A 22,651-nucleotide genomic window follows, 5' to 3' on the forward strand; every position below is an offset into this window, starting at 1 on the left:
GTGTAAACCAGTGGTGGTTGATAAGAGACCACAACCAGAGCAGTTTAAAATATTACTGGCTTCATGTTACATGTTTCTGATTGTTGATCAGGTGTATAGATTAAGTATTGGCTTTTTACTTGTGATGACTTTATTGCACTTACTTAAAGTTCTAAGTGTAGTTATTATCAATTTGAGTAATCTTTAACTTACTTCACCTGTTTCATGTCACAGTATTTACCGGGGGCCACTTCATTCTGTTGTGTACTGACCTCGCACCATGTCTGTGCAAATGTGTGTGTGGAGGAGCTACACCGACACAGACAGAAAAGGGGAGATGCAGCCATATGATAAAAGTTACATCAAACCTTAAAAAGTACTGATAAAAGGACCCATAATGTCTGAGCTCATCAATACAACAGTCTTTAATAATTCGGCCCCAGGGCCTGTTTAATGCTGTTTAATGCAATCACTCATAGTACATCTAGACAATTTTTTGCCCTTCATCCACTTGAGTACACTCCCTCGCTGTATATTAGGATGTAGAGTAAAACATACTGTAACACATCTGGAGGCTCTGAGGAGAAGAGGACAGAACAAGAAAGAGACCACAACAACCAGGAACACACCCGTTATTGCAAGATCTGCGATGTAAGAGTCAACTCTCAAAGACCCATGATCAATTCATTTCCACCTCTGTCCTTTCCCTTTCATATTTACAAATTTTACATTTTAAAGAGATGATTAAAGAGACATTAAAGAGATATTTTAAAGAGAAGTATCATCCAATCTGCAACATATGACTCTATTCGTCTCAAAAGGTTATTTCTCTATGTTCATGTATTTAATGTTCATTTCTGCAGTAATTCATTCCATATGTATGTAAAGCAAGGATGTTAGGACTCAAAGGCCCATGTCTTCATTTTGATGTTTTTAATGTTAACATATGTATGCAAAGCATCAATGTCAACCAATACATGCCTACTAGGTTACACAAAAAAGCTGCATTTTAGCAACACTTTTGGTCTAAAAGGAATGAGTCACTGGCAGTTCAATTGCTCACATTCAACTTACTGTTCTGTGTGTGACCGACTTTCACACTCGTGTGTAATGGTCTATATTTATTCCAGTGGCAGAAAGGAAGTGTATGTGCAATATCAAGAGTGAAAATTGCATTGTGTTATAAAGCATTTAGTATAATGTGCCTATCACTAATTCATTGTGCAGTGAAAAAGTAATTGTCACTGGAGCACTATGCAGCCATAGATATTTATCAGCACTAAGAAAAATACAGCAAGTATGGAAATAAATATTTAAATATAAATAAATAAGGAAAGAAAAACGTAATTTTGTTTCTTCAGTGTAACTTGTGTTAAGGTGTAACTGTCCACCACTCCACTGTACTGACGAAAACATTTGATCTACTGAGGTCCAGTCCTGCCTTGTTTAGGCATACAGTCACCAGTGATAAGAGACATACATCCAGTATAAAGACTTAACTTACAGACTAGAACATGTTTCACTGACAGAATATTTTTTTCCCACTTTCGGTAATTCTATTTTATGTGTTTTCTCGGAATTATGCAAGATCTTCCTTCCTGATTTCAGACATGGAATGGAAAATCCCTGCTGTACACCATTTCATCACGTGTAGGGTACTAAAGCAACACAGAGGATGGAAATGAAAGGCAACACCATCAGGAAGCCAGACACTCAGTGCACCAGATCACTGCAGAGAAGGATACAGCTACACACCTGAAATTAGACAGACTGGCAGAAAACTTCAGCTTTAAGGTGAGAAATTCATAAGTGTTTTGTTTTGAAATAGGTATTGTATTGTATTTTATTTATAATTGAATTCTACATAAAAGTGATACATTTATTTTAAATCCCTTGGAGACATATCTTTATCATATGTTTCTCTTCTAGCATTATTGTAGTCACTAAGAGTCATAATTTATATGCAAATTCACACGTGAACATATTAGAGATGAAAAGAGTTACAATAAATATCAAATATCTGAATTTTGAATAACTGAGAAAGAGACAGCAATTCTTTTAAAATTATACTGTGTACAAGACCTGTTTCTATTTTGTTCATTCCAGATTTAATTTAGTTAATTAGTTTATTTGTAAGGGATGAGTACCAAAAATCATTAACAGTTGCATAAGTAGTGTCCAATGTACTGAACACATGTTTATAGCCAAAGCTTATTTCCAACACCACTCCCTTATTTGTACTTCACTATAATGGCTAATGCTGAGGAACTAATTTTTTTCATGCTCAACACAGTATTTTAGGTAATAGAGCCACAACACTTGTCCATGACAGTCATAAATAAAAATTACACTAGATCATTCTAGAACTTGAAGATGTTCTTATACTTATTTGAGAACTATGAGGACTACAAAGGTTTCTGTCAGAGAGAGGTCTCTATTAAAAAGGAAGTGGTGAGTTATCTAGACCACCCGTAACTTCCCCTTTTTGACATTTGACAGCAATGTGGGGAGGGCTGTCTCTGTTTGACTTCAACTTTCCATGAGCACATTACAAAAGAGTTAACCTTTATTCTGATTTCTTTCAGTCGACAGAATGCTGATGAACAATACAAACCTAACAGAGGACGACCTCTTCTCCTGCTACAGCCCTTCAGTCGAAGGCTATCGCTACTTTGCTGTGCTCTGGGGATGTGCTGTGACCATCACTGGCACAGTGGGAAACCTGATGACCATTCTAGCTTTCTCCTTAGACTCACGTCTGAGGACTTGCTTCAATGTGCTCATCGTCAACCTGGCTGTAGCTGACCTCCTGTACTGCACCATACTACAGCCCATCTCCATTGACTCCTATCTACACCTCAGATGGCGCAGTGGTCAGCTCTGGTGCAGAATCTTTGGCCTGTTACTCTTCCTCTCCAACTCTGTTTCTATCATCACCCTCTGCCTGGTAGCAATGTGCAGATATCTCCTGGTTGCCAAAAGAGCTGTGTTTGATCGTGTCTTCTCTGACCGTGGTCTTATTTTACTCCTTATCTCAGCGTGGGCTCTAGGCCTGGCCAGCTTTGGCCCCCTCTGGCCAGTTTACGTGTTTGTGCCACAGGTGTGCACATGCAGCTTCCATCGCACCAGGGGTCGCCCCTTCAGCACCATCCTGCTATTTTTCTACTTTTTTGTCGGTCTTGGATGTGTTGGTGTGTTCTACCTCCTCATTTACAGACGAGTTAGGATTGCATCACAGGCTCTGCTCCGCTACAGGTTCAGCCGTCGCTCCTCCAGGAAGAAACCAGCTGCTTCAGTACAAGCAACCGATGACAGTGGTGTAGAGAGTGGCATGGCCAACACATGCAGCTGTGAGATGAGCAGCCAGGCAGATCTAACCCAAAATAAAGATGAGATCACATCTGAAAAGGCCTTAAATTCACCAGCAGCAAACAAGTCCACTGCGGATATTGCCCCTACATCACCTGCTCCCACGAATGCAGCACCCTCCTCCCACTCAGCAACTTCAGGAGATGATGGCGAATTTAAGCGTGTGACACGCATGTGCTTCACTGTTTTCCTGTGTTTCGTGTTCTGCTTTGTTCCCTTCCTGTTGCTCAATATAGCAGACAAACATAACCGCGCCCCACAGGTACTGCACATGTTCTGTGCAAACCTCACCTGGCTCAACAGCTGTATCAACCCCGTGCTCTACGCCGTCATGAACCGACAGTTTCGACAGGCTTACCATGTGCTGCTCACCAGGGCTGCTGCACCATTCACCTGCCTGTGGAACAGGCGGTGAGATCCTGTGCCTAGCTGCATAAAACCACTTAAACTAAGTTTGCCCTTAACTTTTCATCTAAGGATGCCATAGGAAAAAAAAATATTTGCATAAAATCACTATAAGGATTTCCTTAGGATGTTGAAAGGGAAAACCCTTTAATCTGTGATTGTTTGCTAGAAAGTTCCCCAGAAAATGTATGATACCCATAACTGTCCCTTAAAAGTGCAATAACTTGGGAAACAATAGAGAATAACTGAATTTATGGTGACCTTTTCAGGACAGAGAAAATCCACTGGACACTGAGTGATGAGCAAACCTAGCAGCCTGTTGGAGAGTTTAGATTTGACAACTCTGTAGCTAGCTAGGCAAACGTTAACTCTGTCTCATATTTAAGCTATACTGTTTTATTTAAACTCATCACTTTCACAGTAACATTTTCATATGTCTTCATTACTTCATACAGTTCATTTCACAGCATATTTCTAACACTGATTTTTGTCTGTTACTTCTTGCCACACTCTCCAATTGTGTGTATTTGTTATGGCTAGGTTAATTTTATTCTTTGAGGAGAACATTCACATCTTCTGTCTAGTTTGGCTTTCTGTTTTTTTGTTTTCTCTTCTTAGATGTCCATTAGACCTAAGAGGTTTCATGCAATGCTCCAACGTGAACCCCTCAGCTTAGGGAAATATTTGCTTAAGAGACGAACTTAAGTCTGAAATTCAAGGCAGTTTATGCAACTGAGTACTGATACTTAAATTTGCTTGATGTTCCCCCTGATATAGGCCCAGTATGACTTTATTCTACAGACAGTGCAGCTTCCCTTAAGGCACCATCGACTTACTTTTCTTGCCTTTCTGTGTGATTATGTTGCAGAAAAGAAGAAAAGTAGTAAAAGCAGATGTTGAATTGACAAAAAAGGATTGCATTTATGTTGTATTACCAACAATTCAGACTTCTCAATTCTGTCACAAAACCCATGTTTTACTCTGTTGTTGTTTGTTTTTACATAATGTATTATGTATGTCTAAGATTATGTATCATGTACTTACATTATGTATGTAATAAATTCTATTTTTAATACATAATCCACAGTTGTGTTCAGAAGCTTGAGCAACATTAGCCACAATGTGTCACCACATTTCTAGCTGTTACATCATATGAGAAACCTCCAGTGTTACAAAATTGGTACAGGACATTCCTGTCAAACACAACATGCCTTATTTCTGTAATTCAGGAAGTAATGACTTTAACCCATGTCTCAACTCTGAATTACCTCATGAAGTAGATGCTTACAGTGCATGGCTAATGATAGAAAGGGTTCATGTGATCTGTTCATGTTCATACCATTTCCACCAACTGTAACAAGGTGTCATTTAAAAGAAGACTTAATCTTAACATATGGGCTACCACAAAACCCAGAGTTGTTGCTTGGGTGAAAAGTTACAAAACACACATCTATTCTTAGGCTGTTGACACATGCCATTGTTTTCAAAGACACTGAACCTCACAACAGCACTATCTTGAGTACTGCATGTCACTAAAATCTTAACGACTACCCTCTGGACTTAAAGTTTAGTCACTTTCTACTTTGACCTTTTTATGTGAAACCAAGAAGATTACAGCTGTCCATAATGGCAGAAACTTTAACACATGGAGCAACCAAATTTATGAATAGAAAGATATTAAACAATGGCATTTTTCCACAATTTGTCACATGCTGGTGACGATGACCTATTCCATACTGCCCTGTGCCTCGCCAGGCTGTACGCACACAGTTCAGATCTCTGACCACAAGTAGACGGCCGTAGCACAAGTAGGGAAAGGAATGTAAATTTAGGAGTTAGAGTGGCAACAGAAGAAAGGCTTTGTTCTTACCTCGACTAAAAGAGGTGATCTTCTGTACCAGGAGTCAGCAACCTGTGGCTTTGACAAAAAATTAAATGGGAGTGAATAACAGCTCTTATTTTGAAGGAGAAATCTGTAATAATTTACTGAAATAAATCATAAAATAACCATGATATGTCATCAGAGTTTAAGGAAAAATGCTGAAATAGTTGTTTGTCTGATATCAACATTTCAGAAACAATGTCTTCCCTTGAAATTCCTATTTGGAAAAGCTTTTTTAATTTTACTGTTTCCCAAAAATAAATGTTTAAACTAACGCCATATACTCGCTGTTTATGAGTCTTAAGAAATTGTTAATAATATTGTAGGAGTAGATATTTAGAATTGTTAAATTGAGCAATATGTTAATGGAGTCTGGGCTTATGTTGTCAGGATGACGGGCTTAACTTTACATCGACAGACAACTGACAGTTCAGAACAGCTGATCAACTTACAGTGTAGGACTCACTGTCAATTTAAGTTATTGTCAGTTTACAATGTTGCGCATCCTGTGCTCTTGCGGTGCTCCTTCAGCCTGTAGAGCTTTCCCTGAGTCGTATATTAGTATTTCAACCTATTTAATACACAGTCAGAGGCTCCAACTTACTATTTGGACTGCTGTAATCATTTTTGCAAGCACAGTTGCTACATACATTGCGCCTTTAACATTTTAATTTTCACTTATTATTGTAGGCCTAAATTGATTCTTACATTTGCCAACTGTGAAAACATGTAGCCTGTAAACCGAATGACAAAAAATGTTTTCATTTTTCATCAACTAAAATGTGCATCATAGCTTACGTCTATGGCTCAGGTCCTTTTGATCTAAAATTTGCAGGTGGCCAGTCTTATGTCTATCTGGGTTAGCCATGGATGCAAAGTCCAAAAAAAGTAGTCTCAGAGGAAAACAGAGGATTTCATAGGTGACAGACAGATTTTCTCCCCTTGTTCAACCAAAACAAGCTCTTTTCATAATAAAGATAATGATGATCTCTGTTGTGTACCATGGCCGTTATATCTAAGTGCCCAGGCAGCAACATTTGTTGCACACAATATTGCACACAATAATCAAAATAATACAATAATAATAACAAGAATTACAACAACAACAATTTAAAAACGGACATCTCAATCTCAGTTTGTCAAGTCTAGTCATGCATAGTCAGAGAGAGCTTTGACTGATCAGTGGCATTCTGAATAGAACTGGTGGGTAACAAAAATACTGACTTATATTTGGCACTTTCAAGTCAAGGAATCACCAGTCATTAGTTTTCTCCCAAACTTCTGTAATGTAAAGCTGCAATTATTAGTCAATTGATCGATTAGTTGTTAAAAGGAAAATGAACTGCCAACTATGTTGATAATCAATTAATCATGTCTTTTTTTTTTAAAGCAAAAACAATGTCTTCATTAATATAAATACTTGCTCATTTTCTTTGTCATCTGTGGCAGCAATGAAGAGTCTTTTAGACTGTTGGTCGGACAAAAGAAGCAATTTCAAGATGTCACTAAGACTCAGGGAAATTGTGAAGAGCAGTTTTCACATTTTTTAAAAGCTAAACAATTTATCGTGAAAATAATCAGCAGATTAATAGATAATTATATCAGTCAATCGCTAGGTTCAGCCTTATCTGTATTGCATAACCTATTTCACATACCAAAGTGTTGGACTGACAGACAGGCATTTTAATATTACCATCCCTACACCTGCCGGTACAACTAAAAATATAATGTAGTTAGCCTACTATTTCACTGTCAGTCCTCTGACAAAATGCTACAGACACTTGGTGATATCTAGGCTACATAAAAATAAATTAAATGATGCTGATTTAATCGAATTTTGAAATCCAGACAGATAAAACTACAGATAAGTTACCACAAAGTCAACATCTAGGCTAACTAGCTAATTACCACAACAGCTAACTAGCTTAACTGACACGTTAGCAAAAACTGTCTACTTAGCTAACATTACTCAGCCAAACTGGGCAGAGCAGGCAACAGTTGAAGTTGTGTCTGTGACCACAAAGTGAAAACAATTACTCACAGACTCTGAAGCTCTTTTTCTGTCTCCATTACCTCCAGAGAAAAATATCTTTGACTTGTTACCCGTCTCCGTTTCACCACCAGTTACCTGCTACTAACGTTAGTTAACTAATGCTAGCCGGGCAGTAGGCTAGCATAGTACACCTTCCGCGCGGCAGCCATATTGACTTTAAATAGTAAGCACAGGTGTTACCGACCATTGGCACTAATTAAGGTTCCGTTCCGTTCAGGTCAAACACAGTCGGGCTGCTACTGTTGTGTCTGTTGGTTCACTGGAAAGGCTCTGCTACACGAAATGGAACGGGGTCTTATTTATCATCGCTAACCCCTGTTGAAACTACAGTTTCATACCAGGCTACATAAAACTCAACCATAGTGTGCCGTACATAAAACTGGTGTTAAAGTTATTGAGGAAGCTCAGATTTCCATGGAGCCACAGAATTTTATTTTACTTGAATAAATTCATTAACATACATTTTAATTTGGTGCATACGTCAAAAACAGGCTGTAAATCCGCATTATTAATAAGCTACTGTCACAGAAAAACTTGTCCTATCAGTTTATTTCCACAGTTATTAAAGAGAACATGCAACCAGACACTTCCCTTTTATGAACGATTTTGATATAAATGCGTCAGTTAATATAAAAACATATACCTTAAACAAAGTAAGTGCCACGTTTCAGTAGTTTATCAGAAGCTGCAGGTGGTAACATTAAAACAACCACTACGGGACTCAAAACAAACATAAAAAAAATAATAATAAATTATGTGCAGACTCTGCAATGTACTTCATGATCACTCATGTAAATCTGATCCCAAAAGCTTAAATGGCCAGTTTAATAACATAACTTAGATGTATTTACTTGAAATAAAAAGGTTCCAAAATGCAAAATTATTCATACAGACGAGCTGTTGATGCACAATAGTTGTGGGGTCTAGTACAGATACCTGGAGTGGGTGTGAATCCAACCAATTCAATTATCTCTTTTTTGCATCTCTGTAATTTACTTTTGACAATACAACATGATAAAAGGGAATTTTAAAGGTCATATTCAAAGTGCAGACAAGCATTGAAATGGTGATTACAAAAGGTATTTTTAAATATTTACTGTCTGTCAGGATTAGGGGCAGTGGGGGAGCAGGGCTGTCAGGTATTTCAAGATAAAACAGCATTCAAAGAAAACCATTATATTTACGCTGGATTCACTACGAACGCTACAATTTTGATGCATGAATGTTATAACATCGGTTGCTAAAAGAAAATCTGAAAATTAATAATACAGTGGTTTGGTTAAATATACATAAGAGACATTTATAGGAAAATGCTTCCACAGGGTTGTGGGGACTGAAAGACTGAAAGACTGAAATCAGTCAGTCCCGGCTCATCTTGCAGGTTGCAGTCAGCAAAGAGGTTGGGGTCCCTGAGGTAAAGGAGCAAATCATTCTCTGAGGTTGTGACTGAGCCAGACAGCATGGGATCAGGGTGATACAGTTCCAGAGGTGGGTTCAGAGCTTGAGGATCCCCGTTTTGTTCTGAGGGAAGAGAAAGGGACAAGAGAAAGATACAGTTTCTGCTGTCATGCTTGTGGTGTGTATTTCTGGTACTGCTTCCACTGATTAAAGGACAGTGACAAAAATGTGACATGCTATGCATTAAAAAAAAAATTAAAATAACATAACAAAGAGTACAGACCAATGCCATAGGAGCATACACACTAGATGGATTTGATTTTGTGCAAAATAGTTATAAATTGCATGCAATATTGTTTTTTTCCCTCAGCTCATCAAATTATTCACGTTTTCAAATACTATTAAAGTGTGACTGCAAGTACATATGCTTAGTTTACATTCAGTGTTTGTATTGTCTTTTCACTTGTTTAACTTTTTTATTAGGTCAATTAAAAGTCGCTGTTCTGTGCTATAAGCTTAAGTATAGCACTCATATTTTTTGGAATTATACATTTAGGAAATACACATATACTTTATGTTAAATATGAGGCCTAAGCAAGCAGCTGACTAGCTTAGCTTCACTTAAAGACTGAAATCAGCTAGCCTGGCCCTGTCAAATGGCGACAAAACCCATCAACCAGTGATTCTAAAGCTTACTAATTAACACATTACTAACTATGTACTGGTTCTGAGCATTTGTAGGCGACCGGCAGACACTCCAGGAAGTTACTGGTCATGGCTAAGAAACAGCATAACCCCCTGTGAAACGTCAAATTGTTGTTTTTACACTTTGTTGAATGGATTTAATAAACTGAATAAAATGTGTCAGTTAGTGAGATTTAGAGGTGTTGGCAGGTGGATCTTGTTACCATTTGAAAAAATATATTTCCCAAAAGTCACTAACTTGTATTTTAACCACAGTGGTACAAGGTATTTACTAGTCTGAAAGTGAAAAAAAGATCTCCCAAAACATTTCTATACAATCATGCTGACCACCAGGGCAGTGAAAATATTCTAAATATATATTATTAATTTAGATATTTTTAGGTAGGTCTTTTTTATGTGGCTAAGATAGTCTGCAGCAGTACAATGCTGTGCTTCCATGTGAGACCTCCTCTCTCCTTGTCCAAACTGGGACCATGCACCACCAGCCACTTAGGTTAATACACCGTCTGTTGATGAAGTACCTTGTACAACCCCACTACAAATAATCTGAACTATTCCTTTAACCAATGGCTATATATGTTGATTTCATTACATACACCAAGCAAAGTGCTGAAGGCCTCAAGCATCAGAAGGTAGAATCAAAAAGCTCTGAAATTAAATAAATGTTAGTAACAGTTTTTCTCACATCAATCACCCCCACACCTGTTAGATTTTATGTTCAATAAAAGCAGCCAGCAGCCCCACAAGATAGAAATTAGTACAACAATTTCAAAAGCTGTCGCCTGACATCTATCTTCGCAGCACTTTCCCCATTGATTTCATATATCACAAGGCCAAAATAGAGCGGGCAGCACAGAACTCTGTGACAAAGGGAGAGCGATTTGTTTGATGAGGTTTTCAGGTGGATGGGACAGCAAGGAGAGCCATGACTCACCAGCTGCCTCTCCACACAGGCCATTCACTGGCTCCAAGCCTTCACCCTGTGCCATGTCAGAGGACATGGGTGACCTAGCCTCCAGTGTGTTCCTACATGACCAAAAACAGTCATTACAACCAGTTGCTCATCATGACATAAAAAAAGGGTGTGGGCACACTGCTTCATACATAAAGTAAGTGCACTTTTAGTTTGTTGTTTAAGTTGCTTTTCCTATATAAGTATCACATTTATAATATTAGGGGCAAGCAAGATGCTGTAAATCAGCGTGGAGAAAATACTTACTCCTTTGAAACAAACATCAGCTTGGTTTTGATGTACTTGATGTATGGACTGTCAACTGAAAGACAATGAGTTAAGATGTAATTTAATGTGCCATATTCATCTCAATGCTATCAATATGGTGCAATTTTACCAATGACTACTGCAAAACTACATTCAAATAACATTAACCAAAACAGCACATTCATTTTCCAAAAATACTGGCAAGAAAATATTATCATTTGATGCCCTTACCTCCACTCTTCTCAGCATAGTATTTCCCGAAAGCCTCGTCTTTCGGGGTGTTGGGATACAGGTAAAGTAGAGGATTTTCTGGGATATTTTCAGCTTCTAATATCTGAAAATTCCTGATGATTTCATGGAAGGGGATCTGGGATAGGTCATCTTTGGTGAAGGGTTGGACTGTCTTTATGTCAGGCTCACCTACAATAGAAGATGATCATTCATAGGAAAAAGGTGAGTTTATCTGATCAGACAGGTAGTTTTTCTGTCAAAAAATATTTTTAGAATCATTCTGAAATAAAAATATCTCACCGGTTATTGAGGTTTCCACCCAAGAGAAGGTGATTCCTCCAATGACACTTTCACTGAAGCGCAACAAGAATGTGCCTCTCTGTTTTTTCTTCAGGAGAGACTTCTCTTTGCCTTTGCTCACAAAGCCCATGATGTGGCTACAGTGCAGATAAAAAATATGATGCATGTATGAAACAAGAATCTTCTTTAAAGAAATTAAAGATATGAGTTGAACTGCTCTGCACTGATCTATGCTCAGAAAACGTACCCATCCCTCCACAGGTCTTCAAGGTATGTTTTCACCATCACCAAGATGCCATCAAACCACACAAAGAAAGTGTCTGGACTTTTTTCCTGTAACAAGATGGGTGGGAAAGGTTGTAAATACACAGTGCATACACAGTACACAATAAGCCATAATGGTGCTTGTTGAAAAGAAAACCCAGTTGTAAGATGGGTGAAAGTTTACAGCGTATAGTTCTGACTTTTTTAATCCTAATCAGTTACAGTGAATTAAGTGTAAAACTGGCAGTGATTGAGATGGAAGTGGCTGCCAGCTGACATGATCGTAATGGTCATGTTAACAAGCTAATGTTCAGCATTGTATTAGTTGTGCAGGTATTTATAAATAAATCAAAACATTTAACAAACTGACATTTTCACCCAATGATCAGACATGCCAAAAGTACACACACACTCTTCAAAAAGAAGTACAGGTATTTGTATAAAAAAAGACTAAAAGTAAATAAACTGATTCAACTTCTTCACTCAAGTAAAAGTGATAAAGTACAGGCTCTGTCAAATTAAGTCTGTTCAACTTAAACCATTCTAACTTCAAATACAATGAAAAACAATATACTGAAAATAATGAATATTAACTTTGCTCCAATGTGCAAATCAGTGTTAAGCGACAGAACTTGAAACATTATAATCAACATGAGAACAGATTCACTGAACACCTTTTCTCTGTGGCCATGTCTCCCTCTCTGTCTGTTTAATCTTCTGTCTTTTACGTTGTTCTCATCTTGTTACGTCTGTCACGTTTGTGTATGATATGTACTGATGGATACACCACAGAATTGTCATGTGTAATTTACCAGTTAGTTTAAGCTGAAAAGGGTCTTGATGTTGGTAATCAAAATAAAAATAACCAATAATTCTCCCCAAATGCATTAAACTTTGAAGTAATGAGCCTGTTAAGAAAATGTAAATAGTAGAAAGTACAGATATTTGTGTTAAAATGTAGGGTAAAAGCAGTAGAGTAAAAACAAAATGTTTTATAAAAAAAATAAATATAAAAATAAATATAAAAAATAAATACTCAAGTTAAGTACAGATATCTGAAAAATCTACTTAAGCAGAGAACTGTTGATGGTGCTAGAGGAAAACTCAGTGGATCACTAAAGTAACAACAATTCATCTCGAGGGATGACAGGAGTGTCTGTACCAAAAGTAATGGAAGTCCATTCAAAAGTTGCTGAGACATTTCATTCAAAACCAGAACTGCTGACTGCATGCCGACAGTAGAGAGAAAAGTCCCGTGATCATTAAGGTTAAAATGTTTTGAGTCAAGTTACAACAGTTAAAGTAAAACCCCAAAGGTATGCTGAAAAATATTTTCTATAATTCAGTGTTTTTACCTTGCTAAATTTTGACCAAGCTACTTTGCAGGTGTCGTAGTTCTGCATCTTTCCTGGTGGGATAGAAAAAAAAAGGTGCATTATGTAACTCTCACTCACTGACGTAATCTATAATGGTTACATGCTCACATGCCATGGAGGATGCTGAATTATAGTGTACAATCCTTATCATAATCTGATAAATACATTTTTTAACTGGGCAAAAGTCCTCATGATTGTCCTCATAATTCCAATCCAAAACTACTAACATTTTCACATGAGACAAGTAACAGTAATGGATATAAATAAAAAATAATCATTAATCTGATGAAGTTGCGAAAGGTTATGGAGCAATCAAATTTCTTAGCTTATTATGTCTTCCTTCGCATTTAGACTTTGATGTGAATGATACAAGCAAAACTGAAACAAGACCATGAGAAAAAATGTAAAAAAGGTTTCAGGTTTTCTTGTCAATCAGTTTTAAAATGTAAAATGCATTTTATTAATTTGTCATCATCATATCATGTTTGACTCACTGAATGAATTCAGCCCAATTTATGGACAAAACAACCACAAACATGAGCAACACACAGCAACCTTTTTACCTTTATCCCCTCCGCATATAATTCAGGGTTTTTAGAACATAAAAAGACATTACTGAACAATGTTGCCCTGCCTGGCAAAGTTTATATATTTAATACTTTATATATTCAATTACCATTGGTTTTGAGCTCTGTCTTCTTTTCTCAAGCATTATTGTTTGCAAAAAAGATTATGAAAGGTATAGATAAAAAAAATCAGGTAGAAATAAATGGGAAATCCTGACAAAAACAAAGACTTAGGATGATGAGTTGTGATTGCTCTATTGTTCTGTGATATCATGCATTAATATTATTAGTTTTATTCTGGTTTAGAAGTTATTTTTCATGTAAAACTGGAGACATATGAACGTGTTTGTATGCATATGTGTGTATGCGTTACGTTTGTTGTAAAAAAATATATATATATGATTGTATTTGTGTTTGTAAAGCAAGATACTGTATACTTGCCATTTAGTCATTAAATTTCAATAAATAAATAAAAAAGACTGAAGAAGAACATGGAAGCGGGATTTACCAAAGAGTCTGTGTGCTATCATCTCCAGCTGAGCTTCATTCAGCCCACGTTTAGTGGCAGAGAGAAACTGCCAGCTCAACATCTCTCCAAACTGTGGCCAAGTGGCTGCAGGACAGTTGGCAAAGAACATGACATCCTGGAGAGACCGACACACATTAACACATATGTACAGAATTTATTTCCAATGTCTTCTACTAGCACAAGTGAAGTTCAAAATGCTAAACCACATAATGAGCAAGACGGAGAGATCTCTCACCTTGGTGTCCTGACTGACCATGTTGAACCAGAGAATAGACGCCCAGGCACTCTGCTGCTGGCTGGAGTTGGAGATGATGACCACTGGGAGGGACGAGGCCTAAGTTTGGTGCCGGGAAACAACAATGTTTATTTAGGCAATATTTCCATAAACAAAACAATAAACACAATTATATATTTTTATTTTTAGAACACAGCCAAATAACAAGAAAAGAAGCAGAAGAAACTGTACCTGCAACTTAACTGACAAGCCCTTGTGCTCAAATACAGTGTCAAAATGGATGATGTGCAGCTCCTCTGTGACGCTGAGGGAAATCTGTCAACACCAAAACACACACAGAGGTCATTATTTGGCTCTTCACATCACAGATATAGAAGCATAGATACCGCATCCATGATTTACTGTGCATCTGTCCATCTGCCATATTAGAGTGATCAAGATCCACCAGTTACCAATATATACCCCTTTTCAACCAACAAGAACCAAGTGCTAGTTCAGTGCTGGTGCTAGTGCCAGGTCACAGTTGGTTCAACTAGCTAATAACCAGCTAATAAATGGATTGTTTTTCCACAGGCTAGAGAGCAAAGTAATAATACAGTACACACCTCTGGTTGTGTAATACAGTACACACCTCTGGTTGTGTAATACAGTACACACCTCTGGTTTTCCAGCAACACTAACTTGAAGCACACTGACACAGTAGGAGGCAGTAATGCGCTGCAACACTGGTCGGTGATGGATCAAGTCTGCCATTACCAGCAGACTGATCACACTTAAGTGGACTTATATGGCTGTATCATGACTGACCACCACAATCTCACCCGGCGTTACACTATATTTGGTAATCCATTAGATTATACAACCTGCAGTGTTGGAAGATGTACTCAGATGAGGTTGCAACTAACGGACATATTAAAATGCTGCTTATGCAGTAATTAGTGTGTATGTGTTAATGATCCTTTTTGTTAAATATGTTTAATATATCAGACACTTTACTTAAGTAAAGAATGCACTTCTTTAAACGATGTGGGTCGCAGGATCTGGAAGGTAACAAAATATGATGTAACAAAGGCCTGTAGCCCCTCGTATCGAAATTTTGAATCATTTACACTTGATTTTGCCTATTCATAGGACAAACCTTGCAGCTCCCAGTCGAGGTTTTGGCTATTCAGAAGGTTCATGTTTTGACATAGAGTTGATTAGATAGCCTCCAGTGACTAAACTTAATTACATCAAGTAACCTTTCATGTTCGATTTTATAACAAACCAAATTCATGAAACTCGGCTCTGAATTAAGTGACTTACAGAGTATTTATAGTGAAATGTGCATATGATAATACAAATTGTATTGTTTACAAGCGTATCTTGATGTCTCCAAAATGGCAACTGCAAAAACACATAGCGAAGGCATTCAGTAGTGGTCGATGAGGTATCTACGTTTCCATATCTATGTTCACATCTCCTTTAATTCTAAATTAAAGTGTAAGGACAGATGGTATCTTCAAGATTGCCAGAGTCAACTCACATCACTGACTCCTTTGCCACCACCTCCAGACTTCTGCTCCTTCAGAGTCTGCAGACAAATAATAGTTATACACAAAATTAGTTACATAACAATATTACCACCTGGAATTAAAGAGTGATTACTGTTGTCAAAATTGTTTGAAAGGCTTTATATCAAATCAGTGTTAAAAGTTTCGTCAGTTGTCATGTCATAATTGTTTCTCTTCTCAAATCATAATCACTCACCAGATGTCTGAAGTCTGCCACCATGCCTCCACTCTGACTCTCTGCCATGTTCAAGGCCTTGGTTTTGGTCCCCAGAACATTAAAACGCCGATATCTATGAACATGCCGGGTTTAGTAAAACAAATTCACATCAAATATGAAAGTTCAATACAGTTCGTCTGGAAATACCACTAGATATGGAAGCTGAAGTATATATATATATATATATATATATATATATATATATATATATATATATATATATATATATATATATATATATAAAAACACTCACCCTTTGATCTGAGGAGCCTCCCTAATTTCAAGGGGTAGAAAAAGAGAGCAGTGACCACAAGGGTGCAACAAAACATCATCCACTATCATTTGGAGTCAAGAACTAAAGGCTGTATGTTTACTCTGTGGGTAGTGACAGCAAAGTAAAGGATGAATCTCACCTGTCAATGGACACATCCACTTTCATGGAGTGGTTCAGCTCAGGAAACTTAATGAGAAGTCTGAAAATATTGAGCCAGGTGTTACATTTTAGATCTTTGGAAATACTGAGATATTAAACTGTAAAATTTGAAAAACAGGAAAATAGCAGTGCTCTCATTGTAACTGTATGGCACAAAATACATTTGATAAATCAAAGTCGTATTTAGGAAAACGATAACAGAAGATTTTGCAGAAAAGGGTTACATAATCATTCTTCTTATTATCCTCATATTAGTTCAGAAATGAGGTAATGTTTATGTGGTGAACCACAATCCTCTATTTAGACTGTGTAACTAAAGTAACATTGCACTCTTTTCAAATGTCTTGGTTGCTTCTTGTTAGTGGTTCCATCTGCCCAGTTATCATTATTATGTTATTATAATAAATGGTGCATATTTAATGAAGAAAACGGCTATTGATTACCACGTCACAATAAATACACTGGTCAGAATGTACCTAGAAAAACTATACAAATATGCAGTCAAAAAATAGTCAAAATCTCTCGTTTTAGTAATTGCCTGGAATGACTGACCTGGTCTTGACAGAGAACTGGACGTTTGTGCGGAGCACCAGGGGTCCTTTCCCCTGAGGCATGGATGGCTGAGTCTCAACCACAAAGGAACTTCAACAAACAGTTAAAATAACAATGTCAGGAAATTTCACAAGGAAATTATAAGAGAGCAAAAGAACACAAAAACATGTTTCCTAAAAGAGAGACCTTTTGAGTAAGTCCTGTAAAAGAGCGTCTGTTCTCCTCTGCAGTGCAGGTTTTTGGACCTTCACAGGGTCGTTGTCATAGGACACTTTTCCCACCAGCTCCTCCAGCTTGGCGAGAAACTCACGCACCTGGAACAGGCACACTGCCACACAGGTGAACCTACAAAAGAAGGGGGAAGTAATGAGGTTTTCCAGCCTAGAAATTAATTTACAGAGAGATTTATGGATATAAAGATACACAGTAAATGCCAAAGTGATGTGGAGCTGGTAATGATGATCATACCAGTTCTCTAACTGATCCAGACAAACATTGTCTGGAGCACCAATGCAGGATTTCTGCTGCCTTCTCTGCCACTCCACCAGCTCCTTCTTCACCAATGTGTTGATCAGGTCTTCAGTCTTGTCCAGGAGCTTAGTTAAGTCTGACAGTGTGCTCTAAGAAGGTGATTGTATGAGATAAAAAATTGAAAAAAGAAGAAGAAAATCACAGACAGAGCTGGACTGAACAGATGAAGGTGTTATTTAAGAATATTAAGAACTCCATACCTTTCTACAGTCATTCAGTTTGTTGACAAGAATTTGAAAGACTTTCATTTGTTCTTTCCTCATGGCCTCATCTGCCACAGCTGTATAACAGTTTCCACAGTGGGATGACAGTTTCCATATAAGATAGATGAAAACAAAAGAGAACATGGAGCTGTGATTCATGCCACTTTATTACTCATCCACAGAAAACATTATCACTGCATGCAAAAATGATCAGAACCTTTTAAATCTGCCTACCTTCCATCTTGTAGGTTTGGTATTTAAAATCAAACTCATCTTGCTGCTCCTCCAGACATAACATTGTATGTTCCATGCACTACATCCCAGACAAAAATAAAGGATGAACTGTAATATCTGTCATCTACACAGTACAACATAATGGCAAGAAGCATCATAATCTGCACCTGCACTTCATTCCTAAGGCCAGCCATTTTACGTTCAAGGTCCTGCTGGCTGCTTGTCTCCATGGCTTCCTGCTCTACATGCAAAAACTGGACCTGAGAAAAAGCAAAGGAGTAGGAAGAGCGGCTATAGCGATAAGAAGTTTTTCAGATATAATACTGTTGTTGCAGAGAGGGGAATAAATGTGAGTAAAAAGTGGCAGTTATAACAGTATCACTGCTCGGTGGAAAATCTTTTTAGTCCTCACACACATTACATGTGGCATTTTCTAAATAACTGTAAATACTTTCAGAACAACAAAAAATAACAAACAAATATGTATAATTCAAATTCACACTGGACACCTTGAACATATTCTTTGTAAACTTTGGTTCTAGGTATATAAAAAGTTATGAATTAAGTTAGTACAGCACTTAAGATACAGAGCACAACTGCCCACATGACAATAGGACTAAACGTTTATAAAATATGTAATATGTTTGTTAAAAAAAATAGCAGCTGTCCATTGTCATTTTCTATAGCAATATTTGTGAACTATTTTCATTTGTATGCTGTTTTCATTACAATGTTGTACAGTATGAGCAGCAGGGTGTGTCTCCTGTTTTCTACATGATGTGTCAACAGCTCAATGAAATGTTCCACCAACCTGCTCAGCCAGATCAGCACTCTCCAGGATTTCCTTCTCTTTTTCCAAAAACCACAGGATTGTGCTTGCCAACGAACACGGCTCATCCAGGAATCTCTGTCAGGGGGAGAAGTCAGACAGATGTCAGAGTCAAGGTTTAATGCCTAAAATTATTAACAAAGGCAAAATAATAGGCAAAAAAGAATAAAATGTTGATCAAAGGCTCTCTAAAGATGCTGAATTCCTGCCTAGGCTTGCTTTACAATCTGACCATCAAAAGTTTTTCCTTTGTACATGCGACATGCAATAATCATGCTAATCAATGTAAAGGGAGCTGATCAAAACCATTATGGTCCTCATATTCACAGTGGATATTTCCAATTTAAAACAAAGACACCACTCAGCACCTATGTTTTAAACATATCTCATCTACACTAGGGCTTGAAATGAACTTTTTTCCGAATTTTACTTTCCACTGTCTCAGATTTAATAAAAACATTTTTTTTAATTAATTCTGAAATAACTGCTTATTAAATATTTCCTTAAGACAACAGTACAATGGTACAATAGGCTGTACACAGTTATATGAATTTTAACAGTGCAGTGCAGCGTTTTAAGACAACACAATTGTTCAAATTTAACACTGGATATAAAAGATTTTAGTGTTCGATTTTTGTGACAATTTATACACAGAACCAAATGTTACATATCTCACTCTGCTTACTCTATAATCAGATATCTGCTTATGAATGCAAATCTGTTGGCATTTGGGAATGTATATGAATGTTAAATTATTGTCAGACAATAGCCGATGGGTTCTGAGATTAAGAAAATTAGTTTAGTTTGATGAATACACCTTCTAAAAATAGCTCAAAAACGTAACAAAATGCAACAATGTGACTTTTTTTTTTTCAAAATATTACAAGGATGTAAACATACACATACACAGCATTAATGAGTGACTAACATTACATTTTTAATCATATGATATTAACTTAAGTGTTACACAGACATATTACAGTTTCTACAGCGCACATAAAAACAAAAGACTTATGTGCATGACTGGCCATTAATTACTAATGGTCACTTACATCTGCTGTAGGACTGTTAATATGTCATGTTATTAAGTTTTAATATTGTTTCATCAAGCAAGTAACCATTTATATTCCCAATATGTGGTTAGTTTATCAAAATAAAGCCTATTAATAAATTTGCCCTGATGTTTTTATAATGATATATTTCTCTACCGTCCCAGAATTCATAGTATCTTGTCTATATTTTTGTGTCAAGGTGTTATTTTTTATTGTCCCTGTATCTTCAATTTCAAGCACTGATCCACACAAACCTGAAAGTTCTGTTTGTAGCGTCTAATGTTGTGCTGCATTAAGAATGATTCCTCCTGGACAAAGCGGCTGTATTGGATATCCAGGTTGCCCAGCAGATTCTGGAACAGCACCACAGCCAAGTTATGGTCCCGCGCTGCTCGGCACCTGGAGAACAAAATACAACATACAAGCAATAGAGTAATAGGGTAATTTACTGTAATCATTGGCATATTGTGTGTTAAATGATTCAAGGGGCAAAAGAGATGCCTTACCACTCCTGCTTCTCTATCCAGGCTGACAGATAGTGCCGAACATCCATAGGCAAAGCATCCCTGTCATAGAGTTCATCTAACTGCTGTTTGTACACAGTAGGCAGCTGCCTCAGTCTCTCCCACTGAGCCATCCTAAGGTTGATCAGGGAAACATCAGCATGTACACAAAGCACATTTAACCAGCAATGCAAGAAGCACTCTTTTTATGTAAGTAAATGTAATAATATCACAGTGTAAAATATTACTTCACTACAAGTAAAAGTCCTGCATTCAAAATATTGCTTAAGTATTTGCATTAAAATACACTTCAAGTACCAAAAGTAAAGTACTTGTTATGCAGAATGGCCTATTTCAGAATATGTATTATATTATTTGATTATAAGGAATGCATTGATGTGTTCATGTCTTTAACATTGCAGCTTGTAAAGATGGACCTAATTTCAGCTAATTTACATACTGCTGAGTAATAAATAATGTTTTATTGCTATTTATTATACTGTCATTCTGCTAAGCAAATGGCCTTAGTATCTAAAATACATGTTGTGGTGTAAAAGATAGAATATTTGGAATAGGAATCAATTATTGTTTTGCAATTTGTTCAGAAAAAAATTGTTTCGGATGTACTAAATTATTAGATTCATCTTCTCAAAAGGAAGAGGCTGTATGTGGCCTCTGCATTGTAAAATGCACATAGAAATTATTTTATTTATCTTTTTTGGATAACCATTTTGAAACTTGTGACAGGAGCGCAGCCTGGATGTTGCCACTCTTTTATAGTTTCCGCTTTCAGTTACTTGGAACAGCTGACTGCATTTCACAACATTAGATATCTTATTATACATACAGCAAAACTGACAGTATTAAAGAAAATCACCCACGATATCTAGTATATCGTTTATAAATACGATACAGTTTATTTGAAATGTTTACCAAAAAATGGCTTCCTATTAAGCAGTTCTGTGTTTATCCATTATACTTGATTCTGACTATCTTCTGGAGGGTAATACTCGAAACTCAACCAGGCTTTCAATGCACCTTTAAAACAAAGTAAGAAAGATTTGCTAATATTACGTGAAATAGCCACAATAGGGCTAAGACTTACGTTGCAAAAAAAAAAAAAAACGGCGTCCAGATTTGCTTCCAAAATGTAGTTAGGTTGAGTAGAGGTACGGTATTAGGTAGCATACAGTGGGAATACTCTTTTTAAGTACTTCAAATTGTACAAGAACAAGAATGTCACTACACTCAATGACGGTACTATTAAATGTAAGCTAATGTGACGGGCTCGTGCACGTCTGTGGTCAACAGTTGAGGGAGCAAAGTGCAAACTCTTGAAGAAGAGATTACCAGTGCTAGCTATAGACTTTAGTGTGTGACATGTAATGAATGTAAATTCTTTTATGTTTTTAACAAGCTATTTAACAGTATTTTATTGGCAGCTCTTAGCTCTTAGAGGAACCAGTCAACAGCGCAGACAAGGCTCAAACCATCAATAACAACACTCACCTTATTTTATGCTGTCAGTCCGAGTCCTCTTAGAAATGTCTTTAGCCAAGTCGTAATTTAAAACAGGTGCATAGCTAACATTAGCTAGCTGGAGCTGAATGTTACTGTACAGGTTAGTAAAACAAAACAACGTCCACCAGAATGCAAACGTGTGAATGTTATTTCCTTCGTCTCTACGCTTATTTCATTGGATATCTACATCTCCCTCACAAGCGGTTCTTCAAGAGCGAGCCATGGGTGCCATTTTGGCTCTGACACAACTGCCATTAACGCAAATTAGAGCCGGAATGTTCGAACCTGGCAGCAACAGTTTCAGCGTGAGCTCAGAGCCAGCATCCTATTGGTCGAGCCGGACACAGAGCAGTGCACGCTGTTGGTGCACTTCCACGTCAATCTGAAGTGAGGGGCGTGGTGAGCAAAATAGAAACTTACGGGGCCCAGTATGACGATTTCCCGAGAAATCAGGTTGTGAAACTTATGAGGCAGCATGTGACGCACTTACTTCCATAACAAGTAAACATCAA

General features: G+C 37.2%; 2 protein-coding genes and 1 long non-coding RNA gene across 4 annotated transcripts in view; 1 reads left to right on the forward strand and 2 right to left on the reverse strand.

Annotated features, from left to right (window-relative positions):
- The window catches only part of LOC146331562 (uncharacterized), a 67,334-nt gene extending 61,663 nt beyond the window's left edge, over positions 1-5,671 (reverse strand). The window contains exon 1 of the long non-coding RNA XR_014771689.1: positions 5,624-5,671. This is a non-coding gene — a long non-coding RNA (uncharacterized LOC146331562). The remainder of the gene's footprint in view (positions 1-5,623) is intronic.
- On the forward strand, positions 1,617-4,008 carry LOC146331566 (G-protein coupled receptor 84-like). Its single transcript, XM_084733049.1, has 2 exons — positions 1,617-1,773; positions 2,565-4,008. The coding sequence occupies exon 2, from the start codon at positions 2,573-2,575 to the stop codon at positions 3,761-3,763; it is 1,191 nt and encodes a 396-aa protein (XP_084589175.1). The 5' UTR covers positions 1,617-1,773; positions 2,565-2,572; the 3' UTR covers positions 3,764-4,008.
- A 2,426-nt stretch (positions 5,672-8,097) lies between the features above and the next one.
- stat2 (signal transducer and activator of transcription 2) lies at positions 8,098-22,313 on the reverse strand. Of its 2 annotated transcripts, XM_084733012.1 has the most exons (24): positions 22,128-22,313; positions 20,622-20,753; positions 20,370-20,514; positions 19,046-19,141; positions 18,402-18,494; positions 18,235-18,313; positions 17,998-18,077; positions 17,735-17,886; positions 17,453-17,611; positions 17,267-17,356; positions 16,695-16,754; positions 16,535-16,555; positions 16,261-16,354; positions 16,037-16,084; positions 14,743-14,826; positions 14,512-14,610; positions 14,256-14,391; positions 13,161-13,213; positions 11,789-11,874; positions 11,542-11,678; positions 11,242-11,430; positions 11,011-11,065; positions 10,726-10,817; positions 8,098-9,209 (listed from the first exon to the last, which is right to left on the reverse strand). In XM_084733012.1, the coding sequence occupies exons 2-24, from the start codon at positions 20,750-20,752 to the stop codon at positions 8,989-8,991; spliced, it is 2,400 nt and encodes a 799-aa protein (XP_084589138.1). In that variant the 5' UTR covers position 20,753; positions 22,128-22,313; the 3' UTR covers positions 8,098-8,988. The 2 variants fall into 2 exon arrangements, with proteins under 2 accessions (XP_084589138.1, XP_084589146.1); XM_084733020.1 differs by lacking the exon at positions 10,726-10,817 and having other exon boundaries at positions 9,018-9,209.
- Positions 22,314-22,651: the final 338 nt, after the last annotated feature.

This window comes from Lutjanus erythropterus, chromosome 2 (assembly GCF_056507025.1).
Source record: "Lutjanus erythropterus isolate fLutEry1 chromosome 2, fLutEry1.hap2, whole genome shotgun sequence".
Classification (NCBI taxonomy): domain Eukaryota; kingdom Metazoa; phylum Chordata; class Actinopteri; order Lutjaniformes; family Lutjanidae; genus Lutjanus; species Lutjanus erythropterus.

Bases quoted from the DNA above. Each gene is read 5' to 3' on its own strand.
- LOC146331566 (XM_084733049.1), top strand. From the start codon at position 2,573: ATGCTGATGAACAATACAAACCTAACAGAGGACGACCTCTTCTCCTGC.
- stat2 (XM_084733012.1), bottom strand. From the start codon at position 20,752: ATGGCTCAGTGGGAGAGACTGAGGCAGCTGCCTACTGTGTACAAACAG. The intron at 18,078-18,234 runs GTAGGCAGATTT...ACTGTTATACAG, and splicing joins CCAAACCTACAAGATGGAAG to CTGTGGCAGATGAGGCCATG. The intron at 16,085-16,260 runs GTGAGTGATTAT...ATTTGTCTGCAG, and splicing joins TGGCAGACTTCAGACATCTG to ACTCTGAAGGAGCAGAAGTC.